Source organism: Triplophysa rosa, linkage group LG5 (assembly GCF_024868665.1).
Source record: "Triplophysa rosa linkage group LG5, Trosa_1v2, whole genome shotgun sequence".
NCBI classification, from domain to species: domain Eukaryota; kingdom Metazoa; phylum Chordata; class Actinopteri; order Cypriniformes; family Nemacheilidae; genus Triplophysa; species Triplophysa rosa.
In genome coordinates, this window is record NC_079894.1 from 16,794,222 (window position 1) to 16,814,816 (window position 20,595).

The window sequence follows — 20,595 nt, forward strand, 5'->3', positions numbered from 1 at the left end:
CACAGGTCCCTGAGGTCTTAAAAAATAACGGTACTTACAATGTCTTTATTTGCAGCTTTGCCTCGTTCAGTTTGGAGGATTTCCATTGAAAACAAAATAAATCCATTGCTCTCCTGTCAGGCTGGGAACAGTGTTCTGTGCTGCTCTGTGCAGCCAACAACAGAACACTTAGCATGCTTTGTTTACTTTTGCCATGGTGTCGGAACTAATTCACATATGTCGCTTGCGAAAACAAAAATGGCGGCAGCGCCATCGGTGGACACGTTCAGAAAAAGGAGCGGTAATATTATAATAAGAACGACTACCTACGTCAGAAAGCAAGCGAAATCTGAACGGCTCGTTTTCTCACAGGCTTGCAGAGAAAGGCTCACGTAAACAAAGTTACTGGATTGTCATTTTTCACGTTTTCTGAGTTGGTAGATGCACCAGACACCCGATTATAGCACTTAAACATTGAAAAAGTCAGATTTTCATGAAATGTCCCCTTTAAGGGTGGGTTCCACAAACAAGGATTAGGCTTAAATCTAGATCAAATCAAGGTTTATTTAATAATTCCATTGCACCAAACTGTTGTTTAAAAATAAGGTTTAAATTTAAAGGGGTCATATGGTGCGAATACGTGTTTTTCTGTGTCTTTGGTGTGTTATAAGTTGCCCATGCATGTATTAGACACATAAAATTGCAAAAATTAAAGTGTCGGAACAAAAGATGCATTCTATCTGAAAGCAAATGCTCACCCAGACCTGCCTGAAACGCCTCGTGTAACCACACCTCTCTTATGTCTTCTCTCTTATGTCTGCTACAGTCGCGAGCTGCAGGATAATGATGCGGCTCAACTGTCATATTTGTACTCTATCATGGCCCTCAAGAAATGTGTTTATGCATCAGACTGATCAACAAATTATAGGTTTTAAATAGCAAAATTACGTTTCTTTTACATGCACGAGCTGTTTATTTCCTTTTTACACGACAGTGCAACACTGTTGCTGTTTAGTTACACCGGAAAATCCATCATGGCGGACAAAATTAGACGCATATGACGGTTTAAATACAGGTTAAAGTTTTAATCCACGATTTGTTAATCTCCGTTTGAAATTAAGTGGTGCAACGCAATTTGAATTAAAATAAAACTAGGATCAACAAACCCTAGATTAGCTCTAAACTCTGTTTACTTTAATCCTTTTTGGTGCAACCCACCCTTAGAATGCTAACGGCTAACTATAAAGATAACTATAGACCGTTTTATTGGTCGAGCGCGCCTGAACTTCCGGTCTGTGTTTGTTTGTCGGTCTGGCTAGTGTCTAATAATATATATATATAATATATATTTAATTTAATTTATGTTAATATTAATTTAGATTATTATTTTATTGTATAATAATTGTATTAAATAAACGATTTGTTGAATTTTGTTGTATGTTAATTTTATTAAATAAACAATTTGTTGAATGGGTGCTGTAATTTGGTCGCCTTTAAAGAAACTGTATGGTACATGAGCTTGGTATTGCAATCTAAATTCAAAATATTGGAGAGGCAAGTTTAGCCAAGTAACGGTTCTTCTCGGTTTCTTTTGCTTGTTATCAGAAATAATCAAGAGCCACTCTATTGTTTGTGAATGTGTACCAGAAGTTAAGGGGAGTCCATGAACACGCGCATGTGCAGTAACGTCTGTTGTTGTTGCTTCGAAACAATCTATAGCAATAGCTACATTAGCATCCGCACCAACAGACAATACCGTTGTTTATTCTAAGCTTGCCCCCTATTTTTACTGAAAATAATGAAAAACACTAAACACTAAAAGTGATCTTAACAACAGCGTTCCTCTGTATCGTAATAGTTGTGGCGATTTCAATACCACCTCCTAAAGTATTTTATAAGGTAGTGTAGTTAGCTATTTTTAAAGGGTAATTTGTAGGGATGTAACGATTCACTCAGCTCACGATGCGATGCGAGTCACGATTCTGATCTCACGATGCGATTTATTCACGATTTACTCACGATTTATTTTTACAAAATGAGTTGAAATAAATTAGAAATGAACAACTTCCCTTGCATTATTTCTTAAATGCTTCACGTTTCTTTGTATAATAAAATAATGTTTTATTTCAAATAACAAAACTAAACTGCAATTTTATAACAAATTAATAATAGAAAAAGTCTTTAATATAAACAAACTAATACTGTCTGAGCTTTTCTTGGATTTTTTTGCATTTAAGAAATATCAGCATGTCCACGTTTAGATTTGCAGTGAAAATAGCGGCCCCTGCTGTTCAAAAAATATATTGCGATTCAGTTCAAGCCTCAACCGATTTGAATCGTCACTCATTATAACCGATTTTCGACCGGCTCACGGTGAATCGTTACATCCCTAGTAATTTGACTGTAGTTTAACTACTAGTGGGCTGCTTAATTGTGTTATTTTATGTCATTTTCTGTTAATAATCCAGAGAAATTGGCAGCTTTAATGAACCAGATCTACATCTGACATTTTTCTAATCCCCTTACAAGTGACATACAGGACGTGTGCCAAAAGCAACAGCTTGAGGATCTCTAACAATGACTCAACAGTCTTCATCTATCATCACCTCTAACAGCATTAACAGTATATACTGGCCCCTTCCTATTTAAACAGTCACGTTCTTGTGTGGGGTTAAGCTCTGCTCACCTTTATGTTAACGCAGTAGGGGTGGTAACACTGGCCACACTGAGCACAGGCCAGGAGTCGACCCTCAACACCCTGCCCGAAACTCCCACAAACCACACACATGTCCTGAAGAAAAGCAAATAAAGATATGGTGAACACACTGAGCAGTGTACTCTAGATTTTAAGCCGTAAAAGAAGATTCGGGGTTCAATAGGTTTATGGACAGCATTGAAAATAAATCTTATCTGTCCCTTAGTTTTAATAACAGAACAGCAATATTTTTTTATCTAAATTTATACTTTTAATGAAAGCACCCTGACTATTCAAAAACATGTACCTGTTTTATTGTGAACGTGTCTGTGCTGGAGAAAATCACCACTGTGTTGTGCATGGCGTTTTCATCCTCTTCCCTAAACGTGCACACTGTTTCCATGGCGCTTACCTGCGAACAAACATAAAACACACATAAAAAACAATACAGCAATTTCTGTTCATATTCTCACACCAAAGATAGTTTTACAATATCTGTCAGATAATGTCACATACCCCTGGCGTTGGGATTGGAGGGACTCCATTTTTCATTCTGCCACGACCACGGCCTCCCCTGCCTGTGACGCCAGAACCCCTGGGCCGTCTCCTGCCAGGGAAGCTAGAACCTCGGCCCTGTTGATATGACAGAGATAGCATAAGGGTCAATCTTAAACTCAATGTCCTTAAAACTTGGTACCAGTCAGTACAATCCTAAGGGGGGACAACCAGGTGAATTGTCCTGGGATGAGAAAAGCCCCCTTTAAATTTGTCTTTACACTGGAGTATACAAGGACAGGGAACAACCTTTACAATGCTTCCCTGGGCTCTGAATTGACATGATCCAAGAATGACTTAAAAAAGAATTTAACCATGTGAAGACAAAATTAGTTGTTCAAATAGTATAACTGCACTGCTGTTACTTTGTAAAATTAAACTGATGGACATGAATCACATTTTATTAAATAAGAAAAGAAATGATATCATGATGGTCAAATGGTGTCGTTTTATTCGCATTTCCTGCAATGTCATACAACTAGTCTTCCTTCTTCATATCAATACTTAAAAGGCACCCGACAGCTTATTACCTCGCACCGACACAACCGAAGCAATTTTCCTTGCCTGTTTCCTTTTCTCTTTGTTTACATTTAACGAACGGACCCAACTCAACTTTAATGCACTTTGATCGAATAACCAACCCAAAGCAAACATGACTCTCCCTCAATTTAACTAGCCGTCATAGCGGAGCAACATTCCCGATAATGACACCAATTTCGTCTAGATTGTGACACGCGGTGTGAGATGGCATCTGAGGGAACTGCCAACATGGCTATCAGGCTGTTAAGAGGCCTCGGCCGTGTTATTCCAGTGATTTCAGTTCTATTACGCTGTCAGCACGTTTCCTTTCCTCAGGGGCCGCCATTCACCCTGTCACAATGAAAACCCTTTCAAAGAATTACACTCTCTCTCTCCCTCCCTCCCTCCCTCCCTGCCGTTCCTCTCGCTGTACCATAATTTCATTCCTCTTTTCAACTTCTGCCTCTGCTACTCAGTCTTTATTGTTTTTTAATGGGTCCTTTCATCTTGCTGTTTGACTCTATTTTCCGTTATGTAAAAATGCTGCAGTGGTACTATGGTGAAGTTACAGTATGGTATGGTTATGCCGTACCATACCATACTTTACGCACTGAAATGTAAATTTAGATGTCAGTTATTCACCTTCTTGTTGTTTGACTTGCATGAGACAGTAAGGGAGACATAAATTCAAATTTGGATTAATGAAAGCTTTAAAGTTTATTTGAAATAGGGGTCTCACAATATACCGGTATTGACAATAATTGGGATATCAAAACTCATAATTATCGAAATTGTGTTAATTCTACACATATCGTAATATCGTAAACTATTCAGCAACTATTAAAAATTTCGCCATAAGAGTTACAATAGTGACAAACTCTCTCTCTCTGCCTTAATACACTTTTATTTGAATTGTGATTTATTGACCAAATAACTGACAAAACACAAAAAAAAAATGAATTTCATTGATAATTTTGATAAATATCGAGATAATAGTCACCGTGAACTTTTTGGGGCATGCTTTTTTCCAGTTTGTGACATTTATCTGAGTGTAACAGCTTCTGAAAGGAGAAAAATGTAGGACGGGACTTGAATTCGTCCTTTGGGAATTGACTGGGCTGTTGGAAGCCCGGCCATTGGACCATATAGTCCAATGTATTGTCCATTTTTGAATTATTTATTTTTTGCTTTCATTTTATGGTGACTTTAAATACATACAGAGCAATCATAAAGACTATTTAAGACACTTTTGAGCCATCGTTTGTCATTTTGGAGCTTGACAGACCCAGTTACCATTCACTTATATTAAAAACAGTAAAAAGAGTATTAAATCTTTGTCACAGTAAAAAAGCATCATACAAATCAACATGAGGGGGAACAAACAACACAGGTGAACTGTCCCTTTAAATACTTCATTAACTGTTCTTCCTTCCCTGCATCTATCTCAACATCCACAACATGCATCTATGACTCCTGACATGCACTGAACGCTACAGCATGTTCGTCGAGTCAAGACATGATAATGCAATTGGTCCTGGTCTGGCCTCGTGCCCAGATGGATTATCCGCACGTCTCTGACAGCTCAAGAACAGATGGACCTGTAGTCCCCCTACCGGAGCCAACATGACCGTTGCATGGCCCCCTGACCCCTCGACATGCAGCACATCTGCTCCTACCCGTGGGCTTACGGCTCACAACATGAAAACATTCAGAACTCATTTTCATTCTTAAGCCCAAGTCAAGTTGTGTCAAAGCCCTACACATGCTGAAAATAACAGGTTAGAATGGTTTGAGAAGCCACAGGCCGTGTTAGTGACATCATATCGTGCTGCGGTTGTTTCCGACATGAACATGGTTAGCATAGAATTTGTCCAAAATGAGCAATGTCATGACTACATTTTCACTAAATTAACATGCTATTCTTTCCATGAAATCTCCAGAGTCTGGTGTGGTTATATTGCATATTTACATTTCTTAGAGTGGGTATTTTTTTGAAGGTATAGAACTTAATGGAGGCAATCTGGTTTCTGCTCGTGTCTGGTACATGTTATTAGCTAAACGCCCGTAACAGGGCTGTGAAATATTATGCTGTATTTACCACACAGATTATCCAGGCGGCCGAGCTGTAGGGCTGCCTGCTCTTTGGCCCGTCCCAGCCCTCAGTCGGGTCAAGGGACCATGAGGGGGAGCTCAGTCTGCGAGAGATGCTCCATGCTCCCTGAGGATGGGGTGGGTTAGAGAGAGAGGAAATGTGGGCGAGAACATGCATCAACTTAAAACTGTACAGCCAGCAACAGAAACACATACAGACACATGCATGTACAAACAGACATGGTTAACAGAGAACGTGAAACATTAGAGCCGAGCGGATGAATGAGACCAAAAAAGACTTTTTTTGGAGATGTTCAAGCGTTTCATGGCAAAACACGACAATGTTTCTCTCAAACATGCGAATAAAATTCATCCTGTTAAATGAAGCTTATTAAGGAATACTTACATGTTTCAAATTTGTCAATAGACCCTTCACATATTTTTCGTCAGATTTGTTTTGGTTTCTTGATATGCCAACCTTGTTACCATGACAATAAAACCAAAAACGATTACGTCCGCACAATAACACATGAATCGAGTACACAAAGAGTGTAAATGAGCACGGCACTTACAACCTTCTAATTCCTCTAATTAATCTGTTTGTGGCTTTAAAGTGAATTTATACCCGGTGATCCTCCGGAAACACAAGCCCTGATATGAATGAAGTCTTGCTCAGTTTTAAGTCTCGCTTGAACAGCAGCCAAAAATGACACAACCGTGTTTAACCGAATATGCAAATGTAATAATGAGCATGTTGAGAGAAATGTTACTGCTCGAAGTAGCTGTTCCACGGACCATCTTTCTTACTATTTTTGGATTGCCATGGTTACGGCACACCCGTTTACACTGTGTCCACACCAGGTGCAAAATGCGACATTTAAAAAAATGATCCCTTTGCAATATAATGTTTTGTGAGTGTTATCTTTGTCCGAAACATGTCTTTTCAAGGCAGTATATGGGTAGTTGACAAATATACTGTACATGTGCCCTACGCCGTATATATTATTTTATATTATTAATATTTATAATATTAAATAGCATAAGAGAGATTTATCTTCATTGTTCGTTTTTTTTCTACATTTTGCTGTCATACCATAGGATACATTTACACATTTATTTGTCAACTACCCATATGCAGACAACAAAGCACATTCAAATCCTAATGTTTTAGGACTGCACGATATTGAATAAAAATGTAAAAACTTGTTCAATAATGCGATATACGATGTGCGACCTTTGTAAAAATCTATTTAAATTTTATGAAATATATTTAAAAATTAGAGACGCACCGGTATATTGGTCAATAAACGGTAACGGTCGATAAAACACACACGCGATTTTACACACTATCAACTATCAGCCGATAGAAAATGCAATGAATTTGTGCTGTGTGTATATAAAATGTTTTGAAAATGTTTCATTTGATGTTCAAAATGAATAGTCATTACTTGAATTAATAACATTCAGAAAGTTTTAAAATGTATAATTAACCTTTAGAATTTAGTCAATGCTTGTTAATATAACCACCAAAATACCGGTATCGGCAGATATCACTGAATAATCGGCTGTCGGTATGGGTGGAGAAAATTTGTATCGGTGCATCGCTATTAAAAATGTAATAACCAAGATGCATGTTTTACATTCTTTCTGGGAAAGAAAGCATCCCTACAATTTCAAGTGAACAGCCATGCTTTACTGTTGCAATATATAAAAATAAACCTGAAAATGTTATCGCAAACCACTGCGATATGAACCAGGTAATATTATAAAAAATTCTGCTAATTTGTGCAGCTCTACAATATTTGCATTTCTTCTGAATATATTTGAATATGGCTCCATCTGGACAATCCACTGCCTATGATAACTCATATCTTGTGTGTGTGGTTTATCATTTAGCTGAGAGGCTTAAAATTAGATCTGACATTATGGTGAAAATAGCAAGTTACGTTATAAATGTCAGTTTTTTAATGAATGATTCCTTTCCACTGAGAAATAAGCATTGTAGCCACCTATCTATATCTAAATATCTAAAGCTCATGTGAATTATTCTAGATCATAACATGGGATGTTACAGTGTCTTGGAAGCCTGCCTGAAACCAGTGTCCTTAAAAAGTGCCTTCATATAAAAACACTTTCTGTCAAGTAATTGACCGAGTGGGCAATGAGTTAGCTGCAATCAGTTTCGGACACAGCCTTTGTGAAATCCGAATGCATTCAGTTACCAGGAAAACATGATCAGAAACAGGATGTGATGTGTGAATGATGGTTTGATGGCTGAGCGTGACATGTCGGTATGAGAAGTCTTCAGCTCAAAACCTGATATAATCCCTTTTGAATTGATAATTGATGTCTTTGCTATCTAAAAATAGACAGGGATTCGCAAAAATGTCTAACCTGAAAGATAAGTGTCGTTTGAGAGAACGCCTTCTGTGCACGACCATATAAACAAAAAGTTCACCCACAAATGAAACGTTTATCATCATTTACTCACCTTCCACATTAGAAAAATATCATAGAGGTTTGCAACTAAAAACAGGAGTGTGAATTAATGATGACAGAAAGTTTCTTACATGGGTGAACTATTCCCTCAAAAATCTGGGACTGCACAATGTAGAGTAATTCCTCATGTCTGACCTGCTTTACTCTGGGGCGTCCTGGTGAGAACTTCCTCTTTGAGATAGCTGGCTTGCCCATGCCGATTTTTGGAGTGAGTGGTATGAAGGTGGAAGAAGGCACATTGCTGATGGCTTCTGCTGGACCAGCATGGATCTGAGGAAGGAGCTGGGGTTGAGATGCCACCTGACTAAATAAGGGCAAACCCTCAGGTTGTCTACATGGGGATTGCTTGAACATCGTCCTCTCCTCCACCAGCGAGCTCAGCTTGGCCAAGCTTTGCTCATCACTGTTGATGTCCATCTCCTCCGTGTGGCTCACAGCAATCGTGTCGTGCTTCCGCACCACAACCTCCATTTTCTCTTCCTCGACTTTCTGAACTCCTGCGGAAGTCTTAGCAGCTGTAACCCCAGGGTCTACACAAACTCCATGCGCCTTTGTAGAAGCTTCCTCTGTGAAAGAAACCTCCATGGGTTCTTCCTCATGGGAAGCCGAGGCTGGAGTTGGCTCTTTGGTGGGTGATTGGTTAGTTTCCAGCACCTCCTGGCAGGACTTGCTGTCATCCTCATGCTGGGAGATGTTTTCAGAGAGTTTAGTTGACATCTCTGGAGGTTTCTCTGTTTCAGTGGATGTCATGAGCTGCTGGACTGTGGACGTCTCTGGAGCGGAATCCAGTTTCTGCTGACGTGACTCTGAATCCTCTGGAAGCGTTGTCTCCTGAGGAGACGTGACTGCAAAAGCAAGAGGCAAGATGAGTGACAATAACGGCAGGGCTCCCAAAATAACTCGAGTAAGATTTACAAAGACACAAACAGAATAGTGTGAACACAATTCATGAACATTCAACACAATCAGGAGGAATAATAAATAAAAACATATTTTCACCTTTTTTCATGCACAGCTTGACTGATCAAGCACATTCATTGTTATTGAAGAAAGTAAACTACCAAGAGCTGTTAGTTACACTAATTTTATGCGTTGCACAAGATCTTAACTCAATAAATAATTAATAAATATAACCTTAACAACAAAAACTGCAGGCTCTTTTCAGTTGCCAGGTAATATAGCAAATGACATACAATCTGCAGTCACAGGCGTGCTTTTATTGAGAATTTTGCTCATTTGCAATTCTTCATATTGTTTTAATGTATTCTGATATACATTTGCATTTATTCACTTAGAATGCTCTGAAGCATGTAATAACTAGCATGTTATAAATCAATTATGCATTCACATTCATTAATTATGTGTGATTATGTTATTAATTTTCATTTTAATTACATGAGTTTCATTTTTAATCACTGTCAACTGTCAGATAAAGGGTGTAGAATCTCCACCAACACATCCACAAAGCCACATTAAAAAAGTAATGTTGGTTACAATTCTATTCAAGACATCTTAAATAACATAGAATATAGATGGAGTACCTGATGCTCTTTCATTGTCTGTGCTATTCTGTTCTGTTCTGGATTCTGGCTCGGCTGCATCGCTGGTAGCATCTGCACCAATTTCTAGAAAGAAAAATGACTCGAGTAAATAGAGTCTCAACTTATGCAATCCAAACTGCTCTGAGCACTACTGGAAACAATTACAGGATTGGAAAAACAACTCGACAGGGTAGAAAATGCTGTGGAAAGTGTGAACGCATGCACATGCCACTCTGTGTTCTTCAACAAAAAAAAAAATCACTACGCTCGAGAGAATACAATTGCTTTGAGCACTGCACACACACTGATGGTAAATCACACCTTCTATTGGGGCCAATTATCATTTGTCATCATATATACAAGCTACACACTTGATTTATGGCTTCGACTGCTGTATTTTACTCTGATTGTCTATACAATTGCTCCCTTCTGCTCAGTTTAAAGAAAACAACAGATTTTCACAGACATATAAACGTATGATCCCTCAATGTTGAGGATCTAATCACGGTAATCACCTTATATCTTCTGCAGGAACTGATCATCTGCCGTGTCATCAGTTCAGCTCAATACAAAGCAATTACAGGGTGATTTGCTATCTGGACAGATCACAATTTTGTTAGATCTAGATCTGTGACTGCTATAATAGAGAGAAGATACGAACATAACACTCTCATTCTCTCTCTGTCTGTTATTCAGAACATATTTTTAATTACAAGAAAAGCTATTCTTGCTGTGATGAGCTATAACGTTAGACACTTCTGGGTAATAGAAGATACTTAAAGGTGAAAGACACTTAGAGGCTCTTTTTATTATCAGACACATTGAGTACCTCTTATTATGGCCAATATGACCCTAATGCGGGTCTAATGGTTCTATCACCTTTCAAATCAAATGTAAATTTTCCACTGCTTAATATTTTTAGAACATGTAAAAATCATCCTTGTATTTTTTAAGTTAGATGCACTGTTTGAATACAGTAAATATAGTAAAACAGCCTATAAGAATTCCACTGTGAAATAAAAATCATGTGAAGTACACATTATCACACTAAGTATATTATATCTGCATTTATTTGCAAGAGATAGTTCACTCCAAAATAAATTCTGTGATTGTTTATTTACCCTCATGTTGTTAAAAACCTATTTGAGTCTTTCTTTTGTGGAGCGCAAAAGAAGATATTTTGAGAAATGTGACCATACAATGGAGGTCAACCAACGGTTACCAACGTTCTTCAAAATATCTTCTTTTGTGTTCTGCCAAAGAAGGAAAGTCATACATTTTTGGAATGACATTATGATGAGTAAGTGATAAAATCATTTTAATTTGTGGGTGATTCTTTAATAACTGCAGTATATTTACATTTATGCATTTTGGCAGACGCTTTTATCCAAAGCGACTTGCATTGCATTATACTATACATTGTATCTGAGTATGTGCCATCCCCTGGGATCGAACCCACGACCTTGGCGTTGCTAGCGCCATGCTCTAACTACTGAGCTACAGGAAAGCTATATTGGAATATCCTGTATATTTTGTCTAATGTGTAAATTATGTATATCATAGTTTTTAATATAGATTTTATTTGATATATCTGCATCTGCAAAGAAAACTTCTAGGTCAAGGTCACCTCCGTCCTTCTAGACCAGCAAGCACAGCCAGCATTCCAAGTCTCTCTCATTCCTAATGCATCCAGACACATTTACTTTCACTCACTGGTGCACAGTCACTCTGTAAGTTCATGACGTGTTGCCCCAGACATTACGCCCACTTCCATAAGCGCTTAAACAATGGCAGGATTATACAGCAGGGGTTGCACGAACTAGTCGACATTAAAGTGGAAGTTCACCCAAAAATCGACTTTGTGTGATTTTTTACTCACCCACGTGACGTTAAACATGTTTAGAGAACTTCCGGCGTCTTCGGAGCACAAATAAAGATATTTAGGTGACATCCGAGACCTTTCCAGGCCTCCTCATTGAAACCGTGGTGTCAGTTTTTGCCAAGGTCAAGAAAAGTACTAAAGACATCGTTAAATTGGTCCGTCCGCGCATAGTGGCTCAGTTGAATTCTTTTTGAAGCTACGAGAATGCTTTATGTGCGAAAAACAAACCAAAATACCGACTTTAATCGATATATTCTCCGCTGTCTTGTCAGTGTATGGCGCGCATTCACGAGAGCACTTCTTCGTCTTCTGCATGTAAACACAGAGTTGCGCTTCCGCGTTGTGAGTCAGAGCGCCGGCATCCAATAGGGGCAAGCCCCATGCGGCGTTCGGCGCACAAACCTGTCTACTTTTGAAGTGCTCTCGTCCAAGAAGACGACGAAAAAGAAGTGCTCTCGTGAACGTAGACGTAGACAAATCCAAGAGCATCACGCATGTAGCACGTTACACTGTCAAGTTCATTCACGCAGACACGCAGAACAGCCAGATAACATATTTAAATAACAGGATTCCGGAAAACTCGCAAAATAGACTAAAAATAGGTAAAATAGCAGTGCGCCATCGATTAATGTCTATGTCACACACAAACTGTCATGATCCCGCCTTCCTAGCGGCTGTGTCTCTTGTTCTGGCGGACGGGATGATGACAGCCCCACTTCTTGTGTTTGTGTTGGCTGTCATGCGCTCTTCTGTCTTGAGTCTTAGGGGCCCCGCCCCCTTGTTTCCTTATTCATTATCCCATCATTATTTTACGCCCTACACCTGTCTCCCTCGTTACCTCTTCTTAGTTGCTTCCCTATTTAAAGCCTTTGTGTTTCCTGTCTTGTGCTGCACCGTTTTGTGACCCCCACCATCATGTTTTGTCTGCCCTGTGAGTTTATTTAGTTAAAATTGAGTTTTGTTTTTATCTTGTCATGTTTTGGTTCTGTTCCCCCCTCGAGGGATTTTTAGTTATGTTTTCATGTCTTGTAAAATAAAGACTTTTTGGTTTAGAGCTGTCTGCATCTGGGTTCTGTCCATGAGTTTCATGACACAAACAAGCGTAACGACAAATACACCTGCCAAACTGTATCGAATGCGTGCTACACTGGCTAATTTATTCGTAGCACATACATCACATACCCTATATGTTAAGACATACAAGCACAGTTCTTCAAGCTGTGTGCAACATGAGCAATGTAGGTAACACTGTACACTAAGGTTGTATTTGTTAACATTAGTAAATGCATTAACTAACATAAACTAACAATGAGAACTATAGTTTTCAGCACTATGTTAGTTACTTATGTTAGTTCATAGTGTATTAACTAATGTTAACATTTATAACGTTATTTTATAACATGATTTTCATTTGATTTGATTTGAATAAACATGAACTAAGATGTGCATGTTGCAATGTAATGTTATGCAAAAAGAGAGAAAAATTAGTCCAAAGAAACAATAAATAGCTAGATTATCAGCATTTATCTCCTATCTAGATGATCAGATCCCGACCAGCAAAAACCAGACCAGCAAAGTCCAGCACACCTCGTCAACCCACATCTACAGTACACACTTGTTCAAGCCAGCCTGCTTCACCCTAAATCACCTCTAACCCAGCATGAGATGGGTCCAGATCTCATCATTCCACCTGGAGATTTGCACCCTCATGTTGTTAAGGGCCTGTGGGCAGCTGGTCCCCTAGAGGTTGGGGAATTGAGTTACTGACACTGTGTTGGAGATTTATAGTGTGAGAGAGGGGTGTTAATGTACCACACACCCAACGCAGTCGGATCAAAAGACTGGGATGGAATATTACACACAGTGGAGATTTTCAAGAATATGAAACTTCCACTGACACAGATCTATAAACTAGAACGGTCCTCAGTTTTCAAAAAGAACAGTCACTCTAGTGCTGGATAAAGGCAAAAGGCAAACCACAAGCCAACACATGAGGATTAAGTTGTGGTGCTGATGCGGAACAACACTTGTTTTATTACAACCCCTTTTCCCATTAAGAGGGATCCAAGAAATGTGCCTTGAACTTTCATCACAGTGGAAAGGGTTGATCAAATGATGCTTTTTTCAGGATCTATTTATTTATTTGCAATTAAACAAAAGTCAATTAACACGAAAAAAAGCAATTTAACATGTTTAAAAAAAAACAAAAGCTAAAAAATTCTTCTTTTCTTTAGCTGAACACAACGTTTTTTTTTAATCATTTGTGTTATTTTATATACAAAATCATAAAATGTCGCTAAATATTAGGGATGCACCGATACCATTTTTTAAAGATCGAGTACGAGTACCGATACTTTTTTCTGGTACTCGCGATACCGATACCTATAACCGATGCCTGTATAATGTACAATTATGTTAATAAACCAGTATCTTACTGGTACATTTTTTTTCTTTTGTTTTTAGGTCTACTTACATTTAAGTACTATTTTTAAATTAAGTTCAATTTTTTTTATGATAAGTAGCACAATTTTACTAGCAGTTTTACTTCAGTTTGCTAAAGTAAACAATACACTCTGTGCTTGAATTATAAAAAAATCAAGGGGGGTGGTGTGGTAAAATGTGAGTGTATTATAACTTGTTCAAGTCAACCGGACTTTTATTTTGACGGGACGCCGCAAAGAGCGTTTGTTTAAGTTAACCGGACTTTTATTTTGACGGATCGCCGCAAATGGTGTTTGTTATGTGTTCGTGTCCTCGTGCAGTGAAACGCTGGCGCTGAAAGCTTGACAAGCACAATGCGTTCAGTACACGCAACCGCACCACTCTTTCACACACAGTCACGCAAAACAAGCAGAATACATATTTAAACAGTATCTGAATATTTCGTTATCTGTTAGCGGTTCAGCACTAATTTCTTGTTAGGAAATAATACATTTGCCAGATTCCGTGTCATTCCGTGTTGTACAGCAAATTCTGTTTTTATGCCTGGATTCTTCTATTCCGTCCGCGCTTTCCACATTGCGGAAATCATAGGGCTCTATGTATGTCACGCGAGGTATCGGTCTTTGGTATCGGTGTGTCATTACGAGTACGAGTACATGAGCTTGGTATCGGGCCGATACCCGATACTGGTATCGGTACATCCCTACTAAATATGGAATTTTTATACAACCCCCCCCTTCAGCAAGCACATGTAAATCTCACAGCAATTTGTAACTATTTTGTAACTAGGTGGCTAATGCCATTTTTGCACCAGTGATGGTTAGGTTTGGGGGTGGAGTTATGTTGGGTTCACACCAAACGCGAACAATCGCGTTCCACTCTTTTATTACTCGCAGGTAAAGGTTTGTTATTGTCGCGTGAGTCACGCGATCTGACAAATATTTTCAGCCTTCGCAGAAGACGAGATTGATGCACGTTTGGGGCAATTCGCAACGCCTTCCGCGAGTTCGCGTCGTTGCATTGACTTTGTATGTGATTTACTCGCGCAAAACACTTAATTCGCGTTTGGTGTGAACCCAGTGTTAGGGGTGGGCCTTTTACTACTAATCATACGTTTTTATTAGGGCTGTCAATAGATTACAATTTTTATCACGATTAATCGCACCCTTTTCGTGCAATTAACTGCGATTAATCACACACATATAGTGAAATTAAACATACAATAGTTATTTTGTTTAACATGTTTATTTTAGTGCTGTCAATCGATTAAAAACATTAACTAATCACACACATCATTTATGTTTTTAAATATACTTTTACATGCTAATAATTTCTAATTTTATCTCCAAATGAATGAAAAAACAACACATTTCTTTGACAGCATCATTTTATGAATGAAAGTCAACATTCTAATATTATTGGCTTTGCAACTGATGTCTTTATTAAATATATAATTTTTCAAAACCATCATAATAAGTGTGCCCTTCCTACCTGTCTTAACAGGTAGGAAATATACAGAAAATAAATAAAGTTCTCAAACACTTTACAGTCTTTACTGCTAAATACATGAAATACAAAAGAATCCTCATTAAAGCTACTTCTTTTCTTTTGTTCTTGATTAACATTAGTGACAGGACTCACAGCAGCACGTTTAAGAACGCGGCCCCTTTAAGAGCTGCCGCTCTAAGCAGATCTAATGCGCTTCCTATTTTCACTACTCATTGCATTCATTTAAGACTTTATTTAACTAGACAAAATGTGCTTTCTGGCATAATCTTGTGTGTTTTTGTTCATTCAAGCACGAAAGAGAAGTTAATACTGGTGCGCTGTCTGACAGATTCTGATGCAGCCTTTAGCCCATATGTACACCAGACGGGACCGCTGTCGCGTTGCATTGAGCCATGTTCCACAGCAAGAAGCTGTCAATCTATACTGGACGTGTCAATACAACCATTTCAAAAAGCGCCTAAATAGTTTAAAGGCCTTTATATAAATAAGAGCGTGATTATATAATGTAACGCTAGACAATGACAGAAAAAACGGATGTTGCGTTAATGGCGTTAAATATTTTAACGCGTTAATCTGAAAGAATTAATCGCATGACATCACTAGTTTTTATATGATTCATGTCACACAAATTTATAGGAACTTTCATTTTTGAGTATAAGAAATAATGGATGAAGTAGTTTGACCTCATCCACATCCTATTTTTGTTGCTACATAAATAATAATATTAATTAATAATAAGCAACTTTTTTAAGTAAATGTTGTAAGTATCATATACCAGAAACAGTCCATCTTACAAACGGCACAGTACGCCATTGTTTTTATGGTATAGAAAAATCTCTACAAATTGACATCCTGTATATCATCATACATATCCTTACCACAGTACTCATTTACAGAGGGTGGTGTGCCCACTGCAAGTCAAGTAATCCCTTCAGGGGAGACGATATGGAAACCACATGGATCACATGGGCAAGCATCACTTTCAAAGAGTCTCTGCGTTAGTCAGGAAAACTAGGCCAAGGCGAGTTTCAAATAGCCCTTTCCACCAGACCAGTACAGATTAATCCAGCCACATCTGAGGCATGTGGGCCTATGGGATACATTGGCCTACTCTCCACTTCCACATCATGTGCTTGAAGGATTGAAGTTGCTCTGTGCTCATGTATCAAAGACTCTGGGCTAACCTCACGGTACAATTGTATGCTAGATGAACGCTTTAAACACCAAAGCCAAAAATGAGCAAGAAAGACTATAAAATGCTATAAAACATGCATTATAAAAGATTCAATGCAGGCGCTATAAAATATCTACAAAAACAATAAAAAAATCCGCAGGGTTCACGCAAAAGCTCACTATATTTGTCTGGCCAAGGAAGAAATCACAAAAGAACCCAAAAAGCAATATGAATCCAATGATAACATAGCGGTAGCAACGCTCACTATATTCAGATGCTAAGAAAGTCTTACCAGTCACTTGTTCCTCAGATGTTTTCGCCTCTTCACTCTGCATTTCACTGTCAAGCTGGAGAGATTCTTCAACTTTGGGAGGTTCAGGATCTTCCTTTGATGAAACCGGCTTTGCATCTTCTTTAACGTCAACATGCGACTGTATCTCCTCCTGGGTTGCTTCTACAACCATGCACGCAGAACCTGATTCAAATCCGGCGTTTGTACAGATGGAACATAAATGATCTTCTTTGGACTGGGCACGTGCGTGGCCTTCAACCGGTTGCTCACACTCTGGGTGGAACCACCTGAAAAAATAAATCTCCACATCAAACTCAAACCATTTGGATCCTGCATCTAGAATTTGTGAGCTTGAGGAATCATGAATCATGTATATGATTTTATAGGTGAATTACTCGTAGAATTGCTTCAAGCACTGCTTTAGAAATGTACCTTTTGCAGTGACGGCAAGTAAGTGGCTCTTTGTGGACGTCGGGATCTACATCAGCAGAACACAAGCAGCTGAGGCTGGTATCCTGCTGATCCGCACAGTTTTGGCACAGCAGGCTGTTGTGGTGCCACTGTTCACTGCTCCGTGTGCCACACTGCACACACATCCGACAGTTCTACAAGAAAAGGACAGTCATTAGATCTACTGCATTACACAAAGTAACTGGAACTGCACCAATGTGGAAATTTAAGGCCGAAGTCGGTATTCGGATGAAACTCTATACCACAGATTTACATGCATTAAATTTTTTGTTCCAATGAACATGGAAAAAGGTCTTTGAAAGAATGCTTGTAACCAAACAGTTATTGGCCACCATTGTCTGCCATAGTAAGAAAAATAACAATGGTAGTCAAAAGTACTTGTTTGCTTTCCTACATTCTTCAAAATATCTTCTTTTGTGTTTAACAGAACACAGAAATTTATAAAGCAATTTTTCCTACTGTGGTGGCCAAGAACATTCTTCCAAATATCTTTCTCTGTGTTCATCAGAACAAAGAAATGTATACAGATTTGGAACACCTTGAGGGTGAATAAATGATGACAGAATTTTCATTTTTGGGTGAACTGTCCCTTTAAGCAACATGCTGCAGTTGTAAATATCTTTCTGAAATGAGTGACCAATCCATGCATCTCTAGAAATCTTTTATTGTAACATTTCAGAGTTGTCTGTACCTTACACCTCCAGCCGTTGGTAGGAATAGAATCCATAGCCGGCTGTAAGCAGTAGGTGTGATAGCCTTTGTCGCACATATCACACACAAGCATCTTAGTATCTTCTCCCAGCTCCCTGAAGGACACAAATCAATTATCCTTTTGTACAACAGAATAAAGTATTTATAAAGTATTTGTGTTTCAACAGCGTATACACATTAAAACTAAAAACATACAAGCTAATAAAGAAGCACTTAATAATTTGTTGTGCACGTGCACAGGAAATGAAAGGCAAAGCTTGGCAGCGACTCACTTGCATGTCTGGCAGACTTTACACTCTGGGCACTGCCAGCCTGCCCTCTTCAGAGGAGTGACGCTGATGTCCAGACACATGCCGTGGTAGTGCAATCCACAGCTGGTGCAAAAGAGCTGGTCCAGGAGATCCCCGGGGCTGTCACACAATACACAGTTCGCTTCCTCTTCATCTGCGAGAGAACACATCTTTGAGGCAACATTTAACCAAAAATGTCCATATTTACTTTCTTTAAGCATTACACCCCATTACCGGTGTGCCTTTCTCCAAATAAAAAAAATCATTTTAATCAAATTTATCTGCAACTCTGCAAGAACTTTTTTTTGTCTGGTGACACCACAAATTATCTTTTGACCACTCCCCTTCAACTATTTGGCAGTATTAAAAGAGTAGTTCGCCTTCAAAATGAACATTCTGTCATGTTTTAATCCCATTGTTGTCATTTCAAAACTGTGTGGTTTTCCTTCTTCTGCAAAACACAAAAGAAGATATTTTGAAAAATGTTGGTAGCAGAAAACCATTGGTCCCCATTCACTTGCATTGGTTTTGTGTCCATACAACAAAACCAATGCAAGTGAATGGGGACCAACGGTTTTCTTTTACCATCATTTTTCAAAATATCTTCTTTTGTGTTCTGCAGAAGAAAGAAAGTCATACAGGTTTGAAATGACAAGAGGGCGTGTAAATAATGACAAAATAGGTGAACTATTTCTTTAAGCATCATTTTTCACGACCCAAGCAATTCTCCATCCTACCAATAGTCTGTGAAAAGACAACAATCTCACATTTGCTGACAGCCAGCTGAATGTGCTCTGTGCACAGGACAGAACGCCTCCTGAAGTCCTGAAAGGTGCCAGTGGCCCCCGCACAGGGGTAATGGTACGAGCGATCACACCCTTCCTCACAGCACTTGATGGATGCTCCAAGGCGCTTACAATATGCACAATGCTACGAAAGAGAAGAGATACTTACATTTACATTTAGTCATTTAGCAGACGCTTTTATCCAAAGCGACTTACAGAGAGTTCAGGGAGCAATAAACGATGTGTCATATAGGAGAAATAATACAATAGGGGCTAATACAAAGTTACTAGTTTCAACAAAAGCTAGACCAATACCTGTTGAGAGAAAGAGAGAGGGTTAGTTTTTTTTTACTCATTTGTCTGTCAAGTATTCACAGAAGAGATGGGTTTTAAGTAGTTTTTTGAATGTTGTGAGAGATGTGGTTGACCGGACTGAGTTAGGAAGAATGTTCCACCAGCAAGGAGTTGTGAAGGAGAATGAGCGGGAGTGCGATTTACTGCACTTTTGAAAAGGCAATACAAGACGTATTTACGTAATGTAAAATTACCTGATCCTTGATCAAGGTATGCGACTGTTCTGTTTCAATATACTTAAAGAGTACATAATATGAGATCATGAAAATGACATTTCATGCAGTGTGTAATGTTGCCGTGTTTGAAAGTAAGCAGTCTACCAAGTTGTAAATCCGAAGGTGAATGAATAAAGTTATTGGCTTGGAAAAAAGGGAGTCGACTCGGAATCACACAAACGAGTCGTCACTAGTCCGATTCACGAACTGCCGCAGATTTACGATTTTACATATAGTCCCCGCCTACGTTTTGCTAGGACTGCCCGCGAAAACTTCCCTCTTCTCCCCCAAACACTGTAGCTCGTGAGCCTCATTCGTGGTAGACCAATCACAGCAGACTAGACCATCTGACCAATCACATCAGACTAGGCTAGCGGAAAGGAGGGTATTAGACTGATGAATTGCGGAACGAATTATTTGAGAGTCTGTCAAGAAGTAAGGTAAGAATAACTGCGTGTGTGTTTTTACACCTTCTATGTACATAAACTTGTTGTTGGACACTCCATAAACCAAAGTAGGACCTTAAAAATCCCTAGTTATGTACTCTTTAAGAGTGTTTAAAGTTTAATATTAGGGTATCGGATTAGGGTT

The 20,595-nt window shown here is 38.7% G+C and overlaps 1 protein-coding gene across 8 annotated transcripts in view; it reads right to left on the bottom strand.

Moving 5' to 3' along the window:
- The window catches only part of kmt2cb (lysine (K)-specific methyltransferase 2Cb), a 118,765-nt gene that overhangs the window by 47,203 nt on the left and 50,967 nt on the right, over positions 1-20,595 (bottom strand). For 7 of the 8 annotated variants that reach the window (XM_057333109.1, XM_057333102.1, XM_057333108.1 and 4 more), the window contains exons 8-18: positions 19,418-19,580; positions 18,633-18,804; positions 18,341-18,455; positions 17,611-17,783; positions 17,179-17,465; positions 9,880-9,963; positions 8,474-9,183; positions 5,847-5,966; positions 3,191-3,307; positions 2,982-3,086; positions 2,666-2,770 (exon numbers count right to left, since the gene is read on the bottom strand). In XM_057333109.1, the coding sequence (XP_057189092.1) occupies positions 2,666-2,770; positions 2,982-3,086; positions 3,191-3,307; positions 5,847-5,966; positions 8,474-9,183; positions 9,880-9,963; positions 17,179-17,465; positions 17,611-17,783; positions 18,341-18,455; positions 18,633-18,804; positions 19,418-19,580 (2,151 nt within the window). The remainder of the gene's footprint in view (positions 1-2,665; positions 2,771-2,981; positions 3,087-3,190; positions 3,308-5,846; positions 5,967-8,473; positions 9,184-9,879; positions 9,964-17,178; positions 17,466-17,610; positions 17,784-18,340; positions 18,456-18,632; positions 18,805-19,417; positions 19,581-20,595) is intronic. The other variant, XM_057333107.1, reaches the window with a different exon arrangement.